The sequence below is a fragment of the Camarhynchus parvulus genome, chromosome 2, assembly GCF_901933205.1.
Source record: "Camarhynchus parvulus chromosome 2, STF_HiC, whole genome shotgun sequence".
Taxonomy (NCBI): Eukaryota; Metazoa; Chordata; class Aves; order Passeriformes; family Thraupidae; genus Camarhynchus; species Camarhynchus parvulus.
Genome location: NC_044572.1, coordinates 133224715 through 133242385, shown reverse-complemented (window position 1 = coordinate 133242385; position 17671 = coordinate 133224715). Strand labels below are relative to the sequence as shown.

Below are 17671 nucleotides of genomic sequence, written 5' to 3'. Positions count from 1 at the left end.
AATCACAATGCAAATTACACAGCAAGTTGTGCCAAAGAAGAAGAAACAAAATGAAATCTTGGGAAAAAAAACCAACATAAGAGAAAACCTACCTCAGAAATATCTAAGATATTTGCTATATATAGGACAAGCTGCCCAAGACAACACAGTAGTGATTTCTAGCAGGCCCAACATAAATAATCTCCTTTATATAGACAAAAAAAGGATATAAACTTTGGTCTAATTCATCGGCTTTTACATAGCCTGAGGAAGAATGCACCCATACCTAAAACTGATCTATGGATGGTATTAATTATTATATGTTGTTATAGCTAAGAATGACATTCAAGACTAAGCCTACTTCTAAGTTTCTAGCAATTCTAAAAACCTATATGCTAATTCTGCACACCGCTATCTTCATTCAGTACATATAAAAGGTACTTCTTCCCTCATTTACTAATAGCAGCTTTTTAGAACTTAGCTGGAAGAAACATTCATTTCTGATTATATTCATAGTGTTTAAACGTACTACAAATGTCTCTCAGGGAAATGAAGCCAACTCAGTAACAATAAAATACACTAGAAGTTTGTGTGTAGGCTTAGTAGCAGCCAATATTCTCCTCATCTAGGTCAAATATTTTGTTAGCAAATTTTTTACCTGGCCTTGCAGCACAACAGGTGCCTCCACAGCAAGCTACAGAAAACCTAACAGTTGCTTGACTGTAGCTGTTCCAGATTTTTCAGCCCTTATCAAAGCTTTGCCAATAGCCCAATTATTTTCTTTCAAGAGCAGTCTAGGTCAAATAATCCTAAGAAAAAGAGAAATTATGCAACTGAAATAGACTGATCTCATCCAGGATGCCATACATGCCTTAATAACCTATAAATGAAGAACCCTTATTCCAGAACAAGATGTCTTTTTCCCCTCCTCCCCACCATTAGATGGAAGTAAAGAAGCCCCATACTACAAATATATGTACACACATCAGTTGTATATAGCCCAATGTAGTTTCTGGGGTCTTTTTCTCAACCCAACTTTTAACTTTCTTTTTTCTTCTTACTGGTTCAAGCGTCTGAAGAGCTTGCAGACAGGTGCCACTCAAGAGGTCAAGATAAATTATCTTCTCCCTCTCCAGTAACTGAGCAGCAGAATGAAGGCCTGCACAAATACCCATTTCTGTTCCTTATGCCAGAAATAAGAATGGGAGATTATTTGTTCTTCCCAACAGAAGAACCTTCACTGCTGCTTTAGACTTAGAATCACAGAATGATCATAAAAAATCCTGAGTTAGAAGGGACTCACAAGGACAACTGTGTCCAACTCCTGGCCATGCCCTAGACAGCATCAAGAATCACATTATATGCCAGAGAGCATTGCCCAAATTCTGGCAGTCTTGGTGTTGCAATCATTTCCCTGGGGAGACTGTTCCAGGGCTCAGTCATTCTCTGCTTGAGGAAGCTTTTCTTAACATCCAGCCTAAACCTCCCTTCAGATGGCCTTATGGTGTTCCCTCAGGCCCTGTCACTGGTCAGAGAGAAGAGACCAGTGCCAGTCCTTCCCACTTCCCCCTTCTTGAGGAAGCTATAGGTCTCTATGAGGTCTCCTCTTCTGCAAGCTGGACAGACCAAATGACCTCAGCCACTTCTCATATGGCTTCCATTCTAGGCCCTTGATCTTCAGAGGTTTGAGAGAACTCTAGTAACTTCAGGAAAGTAAGACCAAACAGAGTGTAGGGGTGGGGCAGACAGGTCCCTGTTGAAGGCATCTTGTAAGAAAGCCAGGAGAGCTCTTCCCACAAGTTTTCCAAAAGTTTATAGTCTGCAGCTAGGGGTTTCGATGTCCCCCCCTCCCCTACCTTCCATAAGGAAGGCAGTAAATCCTACCCTTTCCATTAGTGCCCACTTCCATTCCTTCAGTCTGTGAAGGCATTACCTCCCACTCACTATATGGGTACAGATTCAAGTGTTTCATAACCTGACACAGTGTGAGTCTCCTGAGTCAACAAGACATGGAGGCAAGCAACAACACTGAGCTCCCTGTGTGCTGACTACCCAGCTGGCCAAGCTACCAAAATCCACACCTCTGCCCACAGCCCAAGTGCTCGAGCTGTCTGCTCATACAGAACACATCAATTTTGACCTAACCTCTCAGAAACAAAACTAGAATGTATTTCAGCTGTGAAAATAGGTCAGAGTAGTAGAAACATGAATTCAACCTCCCTGATGGCACACTACAAAGCCTCTATCTCTCACTAAATGAGCCAGCTATTCATTTTTGAGGGCAAAGGAAATGAGTCTTTCAGCCATTCCAGTGCCCCTAGCATTCTAGGAAGCACATGCAAGCAGAAAGAACTGCCAGCATAGAATGCAGCGGTCTAAAAAGTCCTCAGACTCAACAAGAGTCAGCCAAGTCTGATTCTTTCATTTTACTTATTTTCCAGGTAACTGTTGCAGAGGCTCTCATTTTGTTAGGTTACATGCAACCATTACTTCATCTGCCAGCAGCAAGACAGTGAGGCTAACAAAGGTTGATGCTCTCAGACCACACCAAGAAAAACCTGACACCGCTGACCGCACTTAAACACAACCTCAAGAGTCAAGTAACTTGTTTAACATGGGATCTGGGGTTCTATGTTATCAGAGCTCTTAGCTGCGCTGTTTTAGGCAGAAAGAAGACAAGACTTTTTGTAACAACAGGATTCACACTTTAATTCAGGACTGGGTGGGCCTCCACAACAGCTTGAAACACTGAAGTCAAAAAGTGCATGCCAGATCCACAAATGACAAGAAAATATTTCAGCTAGGATTCAAAATACTAGAACTAGAAAGATGCAGAACATGGTGTTCAAAATGACACAAGACCAATATTTAGTCTGAATGCACAAGCTCAGAATCTTGAGGTTAAATGACTGCAGCATAAGAACAATTACATATGATCATCCAACACAGAAAGAAGGACTTACTGTTCCAACATGCTTACACAGGATAGGAAAAGGGGGCTTATAGACATTATGTTTTAGGAAGATGCAGTTTTCAATAAGGCAGCTTTGACATTAAAATATTAAATAGTCAGTGGCATTCAACTCAAAACAACTAAAGTCAAATCCTAACATTTATAGCAGGCCTTCTATAAACTGCCTCTACATGGCCCTCTGCCACTGAATTTTGGTTGAAAATATTGTTGTGGCACTTGCTAGCTCAAATTATTATGACAAGAGTGGCATTTCTCATTTCTTAGTAAGCCACCTCAGCTTAATTGTAGACCTTCAATTTGCTGTTCACGGATGCTTTTACTCCAAAGTAAACCCACGACACACATCCTTTGGAGTTCTGGCACTAAGAGCTGGTAAAGATAAGGATACAAGCTAGGAACTGCTTAGGAGGATCTTCAAGCTCCACACAGAGCCAAATGTATTCACTTTAACCTGTTGTCTGCACAGTAAGATTAAATCTCAACTTGCAATGTTTCTCAGCTGCTATTCCATTCATTCCAATGTAACAAAAATAACTTTTTCCAGAGAAATAAATTGATAAACCAAACAAGTATCTTCTGAGAAAAAGCAAAGAATCTGGACAAGTCCACAATTACTGCAAATGGTTTAAAATTAATAAATGAGCTTGAAGTATCAAGCTTATTATGATCAAGAAGGTAAGAAAAAGATTATTCATCCACTGTCCATTAAGAACTGCACATTTGTGAATCAGATTTACAGGTGTTTAAAAAAAAAGGCAGCAACTTTGTCAAATTCTTGTCTAGGACAGTTTTTCACAGGATCTTAAATACACAGCACATATGGGGTAATGAATCAAACTAAGAAAAGTAGTCTGAAATATTTTCAAATACATCTTTATTTAGCAGTGCATGGAAACAACTCCTAATTGACAAAACAGGAAGCACAGATATTACATCTTTATTAGGTTATTCCTGCTCAATAACAATTAGATCATTATAATTTATCCATAAAGAAACAAGAGATTAAAGTAGGAAATTTTTATATTCCAAAAGACCTGGTGACCTGACTCTCCTAACAGCAGGGACTACATTTCAGTCAGCAACTGTCTCATTAACCCTCCTCCCCTCCCGCTTGTAAGATATGCTTACAATAATTACAGGAATATTATTTACAGTTATCTTCCAACATCTTAGGAACCAGAAACAGAGGTCCTAACAGTAGCCTACAAGATACTTGTAGTCTGCAGTTTTTTAGCTAAAATGGTAGGCTTTCAGACCAAGGCAATGTCATAATGACTCCTTCAGTCTCTTCTTGTTAAACAACTGCTATTTGTTCGGATTCAGTTTTTCCAAGTCATGCTCTCAAAACTCTTGATCCTTATCACTGCTCTTCACACGATGCTTTTGTTCACATTTTTCTCGAGCAAACCCCCAAGTTCAATGAATCTGAGACCTTGCTAATGTTGCATTAGCATGTCGAACATATCAAAATAGCTTGTTCCTGCAACAGATACAGTATTAATCCAAGTTCATTTTGTGATCCCCCTTACACACAACACTCTGCTATCCAGTCAGATGCACAGCATGTAGGCAGAAATAAATAAATTGATGATTCAGGAATAAAAACTATTGAAGAGAAACAAACTTAAGACAGGACACTTCTCCAGGTGGCTAGGATGTGCTCTGTGCATGATACTCCTGGTATGAACATCACATGGGCTTTCTTCTAAAATAAGATTGCACATTCAAAGTAAACAGAATGCTCTACCAAATCTTCAGATTATGCCACGGTATGAACCAACAGTAAGTTGCCTTTCCTGTTCGATTTACAATATACATGTATACACTTTAATATATCAGAAACCACCCAAACTCCAATCTCCACCTTCTGTAAAATCTCTCTGCAGTCCAAATACATCTTTTAATGGAAACTTGCAGAAATCTCGTCTGCACTATTGATATAGCAAGTCAACTTTTCCAATAACTCACCACCTCTTTCAGATATTTAAGCCCATTTAGTCGTATATGCTCAAGCCTACCCAACATCACATCAGCAGTCTGACCATCAATTAGCAATATCAAGTTATATCCTACCTTCAAGAATTTACACTTTGCCTTATCACACATCAGCCCATGATACCTACCCCTTTCTAAGAGTTCAAAGTCAGTCAGCTTATCCTGCTGACTTGTGTACTGCCCTGCTCACATGCAAAGGGATCTGCTGTGGATGTGGAGTCATTAACAGAGCCTCCATAAACATCTTACTGTACAAGTTTATGGCATTAGGTTTGCAGATAAATGGGGGACCAGCCAACATACATGATGGCAAGGCTGCTGTTCAGCAGGACCTGGACAGGCTGGAGAACAAGCTGAAAGGAACCTAATTGAATTCAGCAGGACAGGTCTTCTGCACAGGAAGGAAGAGCCCTTGGTGCTGTACAGTTGGCACGGCTCAGCCAAGGAGCAGCTCCGCTGAAAAAAAAACCCAAGGGTCTTGGTAGGCAGAAGCCAAAACAGGAGACAGAAGCATGACCTGGAAACAAGGGGGATGCAACAGCATCCTCAGCTGTATTACTAGGAACAGAGGTCAGCAGACTGAGAGCACACCTATTATCCTTGCACTGCAATGCCTTCGGAATACTGGCTCTAGCATCCCTCCCCCTGCCCACATTCAATATAGGGAAGGCACAGATAAAACTATTTTGGTGAAGGGACACCAAGGTAGTCGAGGGCTGCAAGAAGAGGTCAGGAAAACAGAGCCTCTCCAGTCTGAAGGAGAAGTGGTTTTGAAGGACTGTAACAGCAGCCATCCTGTACCTTCTACATAGCTTTCCTAGAGGTGTCAAGATGACTGAGCCAGTCTCTCCAGTGATATACAGCAGGAGAACAAAAGGCAACAGACAAAGAAGAAACAAAAGCTCTTCTGAGTAGACAGAAGGCAAAAAACCCTAACTGACCAGTGCAGCTGTGCAGTTTCCATCTCTTGACATTTCCAAAGCAGAATAAAGCACTGAGAATCCTAGCCTGAAGTCATCACCTTCCCACCTTTAGCAGGGTTAGACAATCTTACTTGCAATTTGAGTTATCTGTAACTATGATTCCTTCCATTTTTCTGGCAGGCAATACAGATACATAAGGCCACGCCATCAAACCAAGCCAGAGTGAGATTTACACATATAACACAAGGTGTGTTGCTTGCTGATGAACAGAAAATTATTATTCATACATGTAGTGACCTGAAATGTTGCTATGAGTATGCAGATTCTCAATAAAATATCACCTTCTAAATTGTTTGAATGTTAGAAATGGAAATTAACCAGAAAATATAAGATAAAACCACAACTAATATAATACAGTAAAACAAAAATTCAATACGGTCAAAGAATACCAGAAAAAAACAATGTTTCAGTCATTTGCTAGATTAGTATATAAAATAAACTTCAGTTAAACATTTGGTACATCAGAATCCTGCTGAACAGCAAAAATTGGATAAAGAATTGTGAAATATGTAACATTCAGTGAAGAGGAGAAAAATACAAATCAGAAGAATGGAGAGGTATATTAATGAGATCCCAATGGAGTAGTTTTTAACACAGTACAATTGCACATCAGCAGACAAATTCAAAAGGACAATCAACAGCAAAGGTTGTGTAAAAGGACACACAATGAATTCTGAAGTTCCAAACCTTGGAGGAATAAAAGCAGGGAAAGGTGCAACAGTACAAAGCAGAACCTGAAGTAAAAGATCATTTAACATCACGTATACCAAGGGAATACTCAAGAAATCCTGTACACTAGTAGCACAGAAGTCTGAAGAAGAGCTTGTGCATACATTAACATATCACAAGATGACTGAGTCACCAGCCTGATACATTCCAAGATCACATTTGCTTCTTATGCCTGTACCAACTGAATTATTTTCAGCCATAAAAGCAAAGCATTAGCGTCTTTGTAAAGGGTGTTGGTACATTTCATATGTGCTTCATCCGGAACAGCGTGTACAAGAAAACTCACAGAAGTGCATCTCCCCAGTTTGAATCCTCTTCCCTACTTTATCATACACCTGGTAATTTCTTAAAAATGAAGTACTGAATAAAGATGAAAGGAGAAAGTAACCTGCCCTATATTTGCTTTATTCTAAGATTTTTAGAAAGAAAGATACTAACTTTTATAGCAGGATTTGAGAAATCTATTTTAAGTTGGCACTGCACATTTATCCTTCTAATGTACTGCTGCTGCCTTGGCCGTAGGACCGAGGACTGACAAGCCACAGAGTTTAGTGGATATACTGTGTGTGGTAACCTTACCAATCAAGACTCCAAAGCTGGTATGAAAGAAATGTAAATAAGCCCATAGGCCAGATGGTTCAGAACTGAACAATCAAGTTGAACCTGAGGGAGAAAAACAACAACAACAAAAGTTTCAATAGAAGGCAGCTATAAGAACTTCCCTGACAGACTGGTTCAGAGGAGTCTCTGAATCACTGATTTTTATTTAACTTCTGTACTTAATGAAAGACACACTGCAGGAAGTCAGCACTATCCATGCAGTGTATTTTCTCCCTCCATGAAGTGAGGTGAATATATCTAGGAGGGAAAAAGCATAAGACTCCAGGTACAAAAGTATATCCTCACAGATCAAAGGGTTATTCAGAAGAGAAGCCTCTTGAATACATTTACTCCAGCCTCCAGTTTTAAGTAGAATTATTGTCAACATCAAATCAGGTCAGCTTAGAGCTGCCCCAGTGATGGACCACTCTGTGTGAAGTTTTTTCTACTGTCCAATTTGAACCTCTTAAGCTAAAACTCATGGCTGCTCCTCCTCCTTGATCTCCTAGCACTGAGAAGAGTGTGTCCCTCTAGGTAGATATAGGAGGTAATTAGATTGCCTCTAAGTCGTCTTGGTCTCCCCTCTGCATCACTAAAGCCCAGCTCCCTCAACCCCTCCTCACACACTGCATGCCCTGTGCCCCTAGATAAACTGGCTGCACCCACTGTAGATCCTCAGCAGCTCTCCTGAACATGGTACACAAACCAAAGAGCACACTCAATGTATAGCCTCAGCAGCATCACACCAAAGAAGCAAAACCATGTTGCTCACTGCTGGTCACACTCTCCTTACACAGCAAAGCAGACTGAAGTATGGGATGCACTGCTAGTTCATTTAAGTAAAAGGTCTGTATAGATGAGACTCAAATTAAACTGAAGCTTTAAGTTAATTGTGCAGAAAAGATAATTCTTAATCACACATTGCCTAAAGCCTTGAGTTGCATCTCAAAGCAACTAAAACCACATTTAACTTCAGCATGCTAACATCTATAGTACATAACAATAATCAAGAAAATGACACCACTGTTCTAGTTAAAGTTTCTAGGTAAATCCAGGCTTGAATACATACATACTTGCTCATCCTATAAAATATCAATAGATTATATTTAGAAGTCATATTTCAAAGCTTACTGGCATTTTTAAAAAATAATAACTTTACACTCTGACATTGAGAGTGTCTTCACTAAAGCCAGATGTTTTCTCTTGACTTTCTGATTATATTTGCATTTTTGTCCTCCATCACAACCATTAAAAAACAAAAAATCTTTATAAAGTTCTTTCACTGACTAGGCTGCTGACACAAACAGTGTAAACTGGATAAACAGGTTTACAGCCTCCTATGGCACTACTCAGTCTTCTTGGTAGGGAGAAAGTGTGTACTTTCTCCCTACCAAGAAATACTATAGACTGTTCTGCATGTGTATGATTTAAAGCACAGCATTTGAACATAAAGATCTGCCTCCTTGAACTTGGAAACCTGACAGAAAAGTTGTTCAACTGCTCAAAAAGACAAGCATGAAAACAGCAAATAAAATTATTAACATTACATTAATTAAATTGAGATACGTCATTGTAGAAGCTAAAAAAGGTTGTTTTTTGTTTCAAAGAATTTGAAACATGGTTTTAAGGCATTTATGAAGAACTGTTCCCTTAACAAGTAATCCACAGTAACAACTGAACCACTCAAACAAAACCCAACCAAAAAAAAAAAAAAAAAACAAAAAAAAAACACTGAAAGCCCTAAGGGGGGAGGAAAAACTACAGTAATAGGTAGGCCTGGATTCAGGACACTGCAGAGACTAAGCATTTGGAGCATTTAGAATCTGCCATTAAGTCTTAAGCTAATGCCAGGGGACCCATCTCTAATTAAAACAGAGGTTTGATTTCAAATTTAGCATTGTAATCATTGTTACAGCTTCCACACCACCCATTACCAGGGCACAGGTGGTTTGTGAAAGCCAGCAAAATGCCTGACAGAAGAATTCTACAGTCACAAGAATTTGGTTTTGCCCATAGCTGACAGAAACCCTCTGAAGGGGGGAAGGAAGCACAGGAGGGCCAAGGTCTACTTGCCTTGCACGTACTTCACCTAGGCGAGGAAAAAGGTGCATTAAAGTCCATATACACAGAGACTCACCCTGCATTCTAGAACTTGTCATTAACACAAATTTTAAGCATTATATTATGAAAGCATCTGTGAATATACATTTTCTGCTCAAAGCTAGAGGAAAAGAAAACCCAGAACATTACAGTGCAGTCTGAGTTAAGCCTTTCTCCCAGAAGAAGGGGGGAAAATAGGGCCTTTCCTGCCAAGAAATCCCATGTATCACAGGAGACACTTTATACTAACAGCTGAACACAAGGCCTTGTAAGAGATTAAAAGGCCAGAAGATGCTAAAGCATTTTACTGTCATTTTGGTTCTGCAAAAAGAGTGTAACCAATCTTTGTCAAAAAAGTCTTTAACTGTTTACAAAGGCCTTATTCAAGGCACTTCATTTCACTGCTGAGAAACAAGTTATAGTCTCTATCACTCCCTGTGTATGCTGCGGGGAGGGACATGAAATAAATAAAGAGTGGCAATGTAAATATAGCCAGCTACCAATTATCCTTTCTGTGCAAGAACTGTGACCCAATGCACACAAGGAAAAAACATCTACATCTGACTGGCTGCACAGGCATTCCTATTACCTTGCCTACCACACTGAGTAGCAGACCTAGTTTCCCTTCAAGGATAACAACTATTTTACTCTTCCATAATAACCTACAATAACAAAGAAACGTAATGTGTTTTAATATTCATTTCAGTAGAGACCTGACTTCAACCTCAACTAGAGACTATAACATTCATTCATCTCCTTCACAAAGAGCTTCTCAAAACAGGGAAAAAAAGGAAAATACTTACTATTCCTTGTATACTCCTCTTTATTTATTACAAAGCACTTTCATAAATTTAACTTCATATGTTTTTTTTTTCTTTCCAAGCAATCATTAGAGCATGCTGCTCTTACTAGTTATGTCATGACTTGTTTTTAACTCCCAATCCATAGCACTACCTCTCTAAGAGTTCTCACTGTGTGCTCCTCTTCTGCATGAACAAGGGTGTGTGGATTTACTGACCAACCCTCCAGTTTTCATGGTATTTCTTGCCAATGTAAGTGCTCACATCAGATACTTAAAATACCTATACCAACAGCCACAACAGCATTATCAAGACAAGAGGTGACAACAACAGCCCTCTTCCTTCCAGGCACAGGACAAGGAGTCACCTACTGCTGTCTCCTGACTGACCTGTTTAGCCACTGAGTGGCAGAGGTACTATTTCTGCCCTTAGCATCCCCGAGCCTACTTCCCAGTAATGCTGCCTGTTCCTCGGGAGCACCTCAGAGGCAGAGGCAACCTCGTAGACAAAGGACATCGCCAATTGAGGAGCTTGTGCTCCAGGTGCTTCCCTACACCCTGGTCTACAAAAATACCAGGAAAGGGAAGTTAATAAAGGAAGTGTAGGAGTTGTGTCACGGAAATCAGGAAGACGTTCAGTCGGTTTGCTGCTGGTAGACGCAGCCCCGCTGCAACCGCTCCGTGGCGCGGCGCCGGCAGCGCCCGGCCCCGGCCCATGTGCCGGCGCTTCCCCGCCCTGCGCCCCTTTCCCCCGCCGCCTCCTCCCTCTCGCCCTCCCCCGATGCCGCTCGGAGCCGCCCGGAGCGGGGCACCAGCCGCTGTCGGTCCCTCTCCCCGACCGGCTCGGCTGCGAGCCCGGGACACGGCGGGGCCGCTCCCGCCTGAGAAGGGACCCTCTGCCCCGGCTGCTCCCGCTTCCCGCCGAAGCCCGCGCACTCCAGGAAGGCTCGGGAGGGGCGAGGAGCCGAGCCCGCTGCCCGGGGAGGCCCGGGCCGCCCGTTGCCCGCCGTTACCCCCGGCCACCCCCAAGCCCTCGGCCCCTTCCCCAGCGGTACCTGGCGTCGGCTTGGCGGGGCCCGGCTCCCCGCGGCTCCGGCCATCCTGGCAGCGGCCGGGGCGGAGGCCGCCGGGCACGGCGCCCCAGAGGCGGCTGGCGGTGCCGCGGAGCAGGCGGCCGCCCTTGCCGGTGAGGGCGGTCAGCGAGTCCATGGTGGCGCTACCGGCCGGGGGGCGCCATGGCCGGGCCGGGACCCGCGCGCCGCCGGCCCGCGCCGCAACTTGGGCAAACTTTGGGGCGGCCCCGCCCCCTTTTAAAGGGGCCGCGCCGCCGCCGCGGGGCGCGGGCGGGGCCGGGCCGGGCCGGGCCGGCCGGCGGGCGCTCCGTCAGTCCCCGGGACGGCCGGACACCGCTTCCCTCTCGCCTCGGGCAGGCTCACGGCCACCTGTTCATCTTCACGGGCTCACCCGCAGTCCGGAAAGTTGGTTGTGTTTCGTAGAAGCGCGGGGCTTTACAACCATGTGCTGCAACGCTTTCTATGAACTTTCAGCTTTCCTGTCTCAGCATTCCCCAAGCGTGAAAACTCAGGCAGTCCCTCACTTTTAAATCTTTTCACAGTCGCGGATACGAGGATGGTTTTTTCCACTGTAAGTGTAAAACAGGACCAGCCGTGACACTCTGTGGTTTTGCTGTGCCTGACCCCTGCCTCTCCCCGAGTGTCCCTGCCTGCCGTGCGATGCCACCACCCTTGCTTGTGCCAGCCAGCCACGTCCCGGTGCCCTCCTTTGAGGGTTTGCCAACATCGATACCCGACTCAACCTTTGAACCCACTAGGTCACTTTAGACTTCCAGCAAAACTTACTTTTTCTTTCTTTTTGAAAAAGACATTTGATTTGTGGTATTCATTTGTACCTTTGCATTCTTCATCCCCATAATTCTTGGAACTTTTTAAGTTTCAAAAAAAAAAACCCACAAAACTAATCAAAACATGATCCAAGAGTTTCACAGAAAAAGAAATACCTAAAGCATTGAATCTCATTATTAAGATCTGCCTTATGATGTGTTCTGCATGTATTGAGGCTGAAGGAACAGCCATATAATGATATTTATACCTGTGCCATACACCTTAAGAACACAGAACTGTAAGCTAATGTGCTAATATTTTAATATGAGTATGATACAATTAAATGCTGCATCTAGCTGCAAACGAAGGCATTGTTTAATAAAAAATGCTCTTGTTGAGCCAAATCTATTGTGTACATGCAGAACTGTCGAACAAAGTGCTGAGCTATTTCAAGTCCTATTCACTTGTAGCAGCTGCTCAATTAAATCAGAGTTTAATGTCAGCATTTTAAGAGTGCTGATTTCTGAGGGTTACTTGATTTAAACAGTACACTCAAATCAACCTTTCTACTACTCAAATCAGTTCTTGCTCAGGAGATAATGATGTTCAAGACTTTTTTCAAATAAAACCTTTCACTGAAAGAGAACAAGAAAATTTTGACAGATTTAGCTCCTCCTTCCTTTTCCCCAAGATCTTCCAGTAGAAAAGGATGAGTAATCTGTCTGTTCCAAGGCTAGTGAATAAATCTGGAACTATGGAATCATTGCATGGTCTAAGTACCACTAGATGTTTAGAATAGCAACTGTTCTGCCAACCAGATATTTCTTGCCCTAAGCAGTGTAACTAGTTTTCATTTTATGACAAGATTTCTGCCACGAAGAAGTTATGACTGGTCTTTTGCCCTGTTGATTCTATTTTAGACAAAATCTATTACATCTCTGCATGAAAAATGAGTTTACAAATGTGGTGATCAGCCCATTTGAAACTTCCAGATCAGTTGCCCACCAGTATTCCAGCCACACACACACCTCTGCTATTGTATTGATTACATGTAGTTCTTCTGTGGTTTGAAATAATCCTTTTTTTTTTTTTCTCCTTCAGGTTTATATTTAGAGAACCATAAAATTGTTTAGGTTAGAAAAGACCCTTTAGATCATCAAGTCCAACTGTTGACCTTTAACCTAGCACTGCCAAGTCCATCACTAAACCATGTTCCTAGGTGCCACACCCTCTAGGGATGGCAACTCTACCACTTCCATAGGCAGCCTGTTCCAAGGCTTGACAACCCTTTTGATGAAGAAATTTTTCCTAACATCCAATCTAAATTTCCCATGGTGCAGCTTGAGGCAGTGTTTTTTCATTACATTGCAGTAATAGAGTCTACAAATTCAGATTCAGACAGCATTTTGATGATGTATTCAAGGTAAATGTTTGATAATTATGAATTTATTTTAGCTGCTTTCACCTGCTTTCCTCACAAGTAGTCCTTCTGAGCTATAAAAAGGCTACTTTTTACTGAAATGTGGGGTTTTTTCATTGTATTGAAAATCATTGTCTATACTCAAAAGCATCCAATGTTTTTACTTAGCAAGAACAAATTCTTCAGTTAGACTGTTTTAACTATAAAATCAAGATTAAGGTATCAATGCTTAGAAAATTAACAGTACTCTTTAAGATACGTGACGCCCATAAACTACTGATCAAATTTCAAAGCATTACTGTAATACAAAAATTAATATTTCACTGTTATTAAATTGCGAAGAATATAGTCAGAGTTACACTATTTGCCATCCAGAGGGACCTTGAAAAGCAGGCCCGTGCAAAACTCATGAAGTTCAACAGGTCAGTTATTATCCCAAGCACAAAAACAGGCTGAGCAGAGAGAAGCGCTGGTGAGAAGGACTTGGGGGTTGGTTGATGAGAGGCTCAGCATGACCTGGCTGTGCAGCCCAGGATACAGTTGGCTTTCTGGGCTGCATCAAGACAAGTGTGGCCAGCTGGTCAAGGGAGGGGATTCTCCTCCTCTGCTCTGCTCTCCCACCTGGAGCAGCCACTTGGAGCACTGCATTCAGCTCTGGGGCCTCCAACATGAATGGGGACCTGTTTGAACCAATCTGTAGGAGAGCACAAAGATGATCTGAGGGCTGAAGCACCCTTTCTATAAAAGACAGGGCTGGGATGCAGTCTGGAGAAGAAGAAGCTCTAGGAGCCCTTAAAGCACCTTCCACCTACAGAGGACCTACAAGAGTGTTGGAGAGGGAATTTCTACAAAGAGTAAGGGCTTTAAATTGAAAGAGGTCAGGTTTAGATATCAGGAAGAAATTCTTTACTGTGAGTGGTGAGGCACTGAAACAGGTTGCCCAAGGACGTTGTGGATGCCCCATCCCTGGAATTGTTCCAAGCCAGGGTGGACAGAGCTTTGAGAAACCTGGTGTAGTGTAAAGTGTCTCTGCCCATGACAGGGGGGTTAGAATTAGATGATCTTTAAGGACCCTTCCAACCCAAATCATTCTAAGATTCTTTAGTAGGTATCATCAATACAAATATCCAGTCGTCTGGGCTTTAAGATGCTGTTTCAACTTGGTTATGCCTTAGTTGTACCACACCTGTGCTAGCAAGATTTTTAACAAAGATCTCTGCTCTGAAAACTGACCAGACTTAATCCAGTGTCACTTTAAAAATCTAATGTACTGGTACTTAAGATGGTAGCCTATATTTCCATGTGAAAAGCTTTGCAGCATTCCTTTTTAATTGGTAGGAGCAACATGAGCACTCCATGCATAATCAATGTGTGTCCCTTTAACTATAAAGCTAAACCAAATATAAATGGTTTCTACAATATTTAAAATTTTTTACACTTATATTCATCTTGAACACCTTTACAGATCATTCTACCTTTCTGTCCTCAAAATGTCTGGAAACAGCCAGGATTTTGCTGAGGAGGACTAATAAATCTGTGTTTGATCTCTAAATGTGCAACAAGGATCTCTTCTGGGTTTATCTTCTGGCCTGTGGTATCAGTGGAGAAAAGAGTATCTCTGTAACTCAGACACTTAAAACTGTCTCTCCAATAAAAAGGAACAGGTCCTACCTGCTTTTAATTAATTGCTTCTTTCTGTACCCATGCTACAAGTGTAAGCACAAGGATTCATTTAGCAGGTGAATGAACTGTATGTAAAACTGATCAATTTAAAAGTATCTTTTAGTTTTGTAAAAACTCACTCAACTTTTTTTTGTTAATTTGTTATGACTTTGTTTTGATGTTACAACTATCCCCAGTTAGATCTCCAGATCTGAGTTGTGTCTAAACACCTGTGGAAGCACAAGCTGCAAAACAACAGATGAGTCTAGGTGGCTGGGAGAGCAGAAGGGGAGGAAGAGAGAGAGGGAGTTTCATGTCAGCCTCTGTCTTCAGTGCCAGGGTGTATTAGCTCAAAATGAGAAGTCAGACTGTGGCACAAATGGAGACACCTTCATATTGGTATTATGCACAAACCCACATTCAGTAGCTACAGAAGTGTCTCACAGAATATGTCTGCATTTATGATGTAATATTTAATAACACCTTATGCAAATCTATTGCACAACCTGGTCTCGCAGCTAGATCTCCAAATCCTAAACCAGAGCAGGTAGAAGCTGATTGAGCTGCACCCTAAATGATGAGAAAGAGAGCAGGGATCTATTTTGGTCAGATAGAAAAGGACACAATGGGGTAAAAGTATTTCCAAAGTCTGAACATACAGTTATATATAAAAGTATTTAATAGGAGAATAAAAAAGATAAAACCTTATCTTGCTTCACGGAAAGATCTGCTGCTTGTGAAAGTGCAAATTGTAGCAACTAATCCAGCAAAATGCCAGCAGATGCTGTTCAACTTCCTCAGGGCTGGGCCAGTCACATGCCTGCTGTGCAGGATATGGGCCTCTCTCAATATGTCTTACCAAATCTGTGGTGTGGCCAAGCTGCAGACAAAAGTGCAGCAGGCACTAACCCAACCCCTCACTCTATTTTGTGAGAAGGGAGGTTTGTACATGCTTTCTGAGGTGACAGTCTTGGTGTCAGTCATTTGGCAATTAGTCAGCGTTCATTTGTGTATAAACAACCTCTAGTCAAGTATGTCATTCTGGCAGCTTGAACCAAATGCCCCATTTAAGGTTCCTTAGTCATTCTGGAGGCACTGACTGTCATCTAATGCTATGGGGATGCTGCATGCCTTTGTCAGGTATTCTAAACTACCACCTCTGGTCAAGACACTAGGATTTGTGTAGTTGCAAAACCCATAATTGGCAAAAATATGAATTTGAATTAGAACCTCTTAAAAGCTTAACCTCTTTCTTGATTTTAATGAAACCTATTTTTAGTAATGTAAAATAATTCAGGATTTGTTTAAGCTTTTGTTTCCTTGTGAAAAAGATAAACTCTTAAGACACAGAAAAACATACTGCAGTCTGTTTCCAATGCTGTTTCAGTAAAAATTGAACAGAATGCTGAATGCACATGCAGTCCCTGAAGGAGGGACCTGAACTCAGGCGTGCAGAACTCCCACATTCTCAGGCCTATTTCCCTAGGAACAAACTAATTTGAATGATGAAGTATGGAAGTACACAGTTCTAGAAGCAAAAACACTTGCACAGATCTATTTTTGTGATTAAGAATGTTCAATTTATTCCAAAGGGAAATTCAGTGTCAGTATAATTTTGAAAGAAGTTGAAAAGAGATAACCAGTAGGTGACACTAAGTAAATGGGTGTGTTTAAAGCTGGTTCCTCACAGAGCACTGTGGCCTAGGTGTGGCTGTTCAAAAGGTTTCACGGATCACATCCTCTTTTCAGATTCAACAAGAAACTCCCATCTGCATACTAGCTTCAGAAATGGCAAACCTGGAATTTCAGACTTCGGCAGGTAGGGATATAATTCTGATTTTACTAACCAGTTCCCTGTAAAACTGAAAGGACATGGGGCCCATTCTCTACCTTGACCACTGATGGTGTTCACTGGTCAGCAGAAAATGTCACTCTGAAGGGACAGGCCAGAATAAACATGGGCAACAAGGGAATTTGGCAGTCCCTGATTCTGGACTGGGATACTTCAGTTATATTTTGTATACAATTATTCTTGAAATTACACTGAAAAAGACAGGAAGCCATAACAGCATTTCTTTTAGGAGAGTTGTTTCCTTAGTAGAAAATTGAATGAAACACCTGCTGTGTTTGTATTTCAAATATGGCTCAATAAATCTATAATTTCTTAAGAAGCTGTACAAAATGAAGGTACCACACCTAGATATGAAGTTTCCACAGGCTGAGGAGAACATTTGGACATTTCAGCTTACCCCTACAATATATTTTAGCATCAAAAGATGCACTGCTCCTTATGTTTAATTTCATAATAGCTAAGTACTGTAACATTCATTATGTGATTTTGTGTTTTTACCAAGAAGTTGATTATATAAATATTATAGTTCTGTTAGTTTGTTTGGTATCTAATCTAATCCAAGAGAGAGTATTTATTACTAGGACAGTCCAACAAGTCCATTTCACCTTTAAGGACAAAGGAATTTTTTGCTTTTCTCTCCAAATTTCAAAAATCTTCATGCAATAATTTAAATTTAGATAGCAAAGATAGAAACACCATGCAAATAAATTGTACAAACCAATCTGGGGCATACTGTA

The 17671-nt window shown here is 41.5% G+C and overlaps 1 protein-coding gene across 3 annotated transcripts in view; it reads right to left on the bottom strand.

Moving 5' to 3' along the window:
- OXR1 (oxidation resistance 1) overlaps nt 1-17671 on the bottom strand; it is a 261650-nt gene that overhangs the window by 63503 nt on the left and 180476 nt on the right. The window contains exon 1 of one of the 3 annotated variants that reach the window (XM_030966002.1): nt 11215-11422. The exons of the other annotated variants lie outside the window; for them this stretch is intronic. Within the exon in view, the coding sequence (XP_030821862.1) occupies nt 11215-11368 (154 nt within the window). The 5' untranslated portion in view covers nt 11369-11422. Of the gene's footprint in view, nt 1-11214; nt 11423-17671 lie in introns of those variants that run through there. 3 annotated transcript variants of the gene reach the window in all.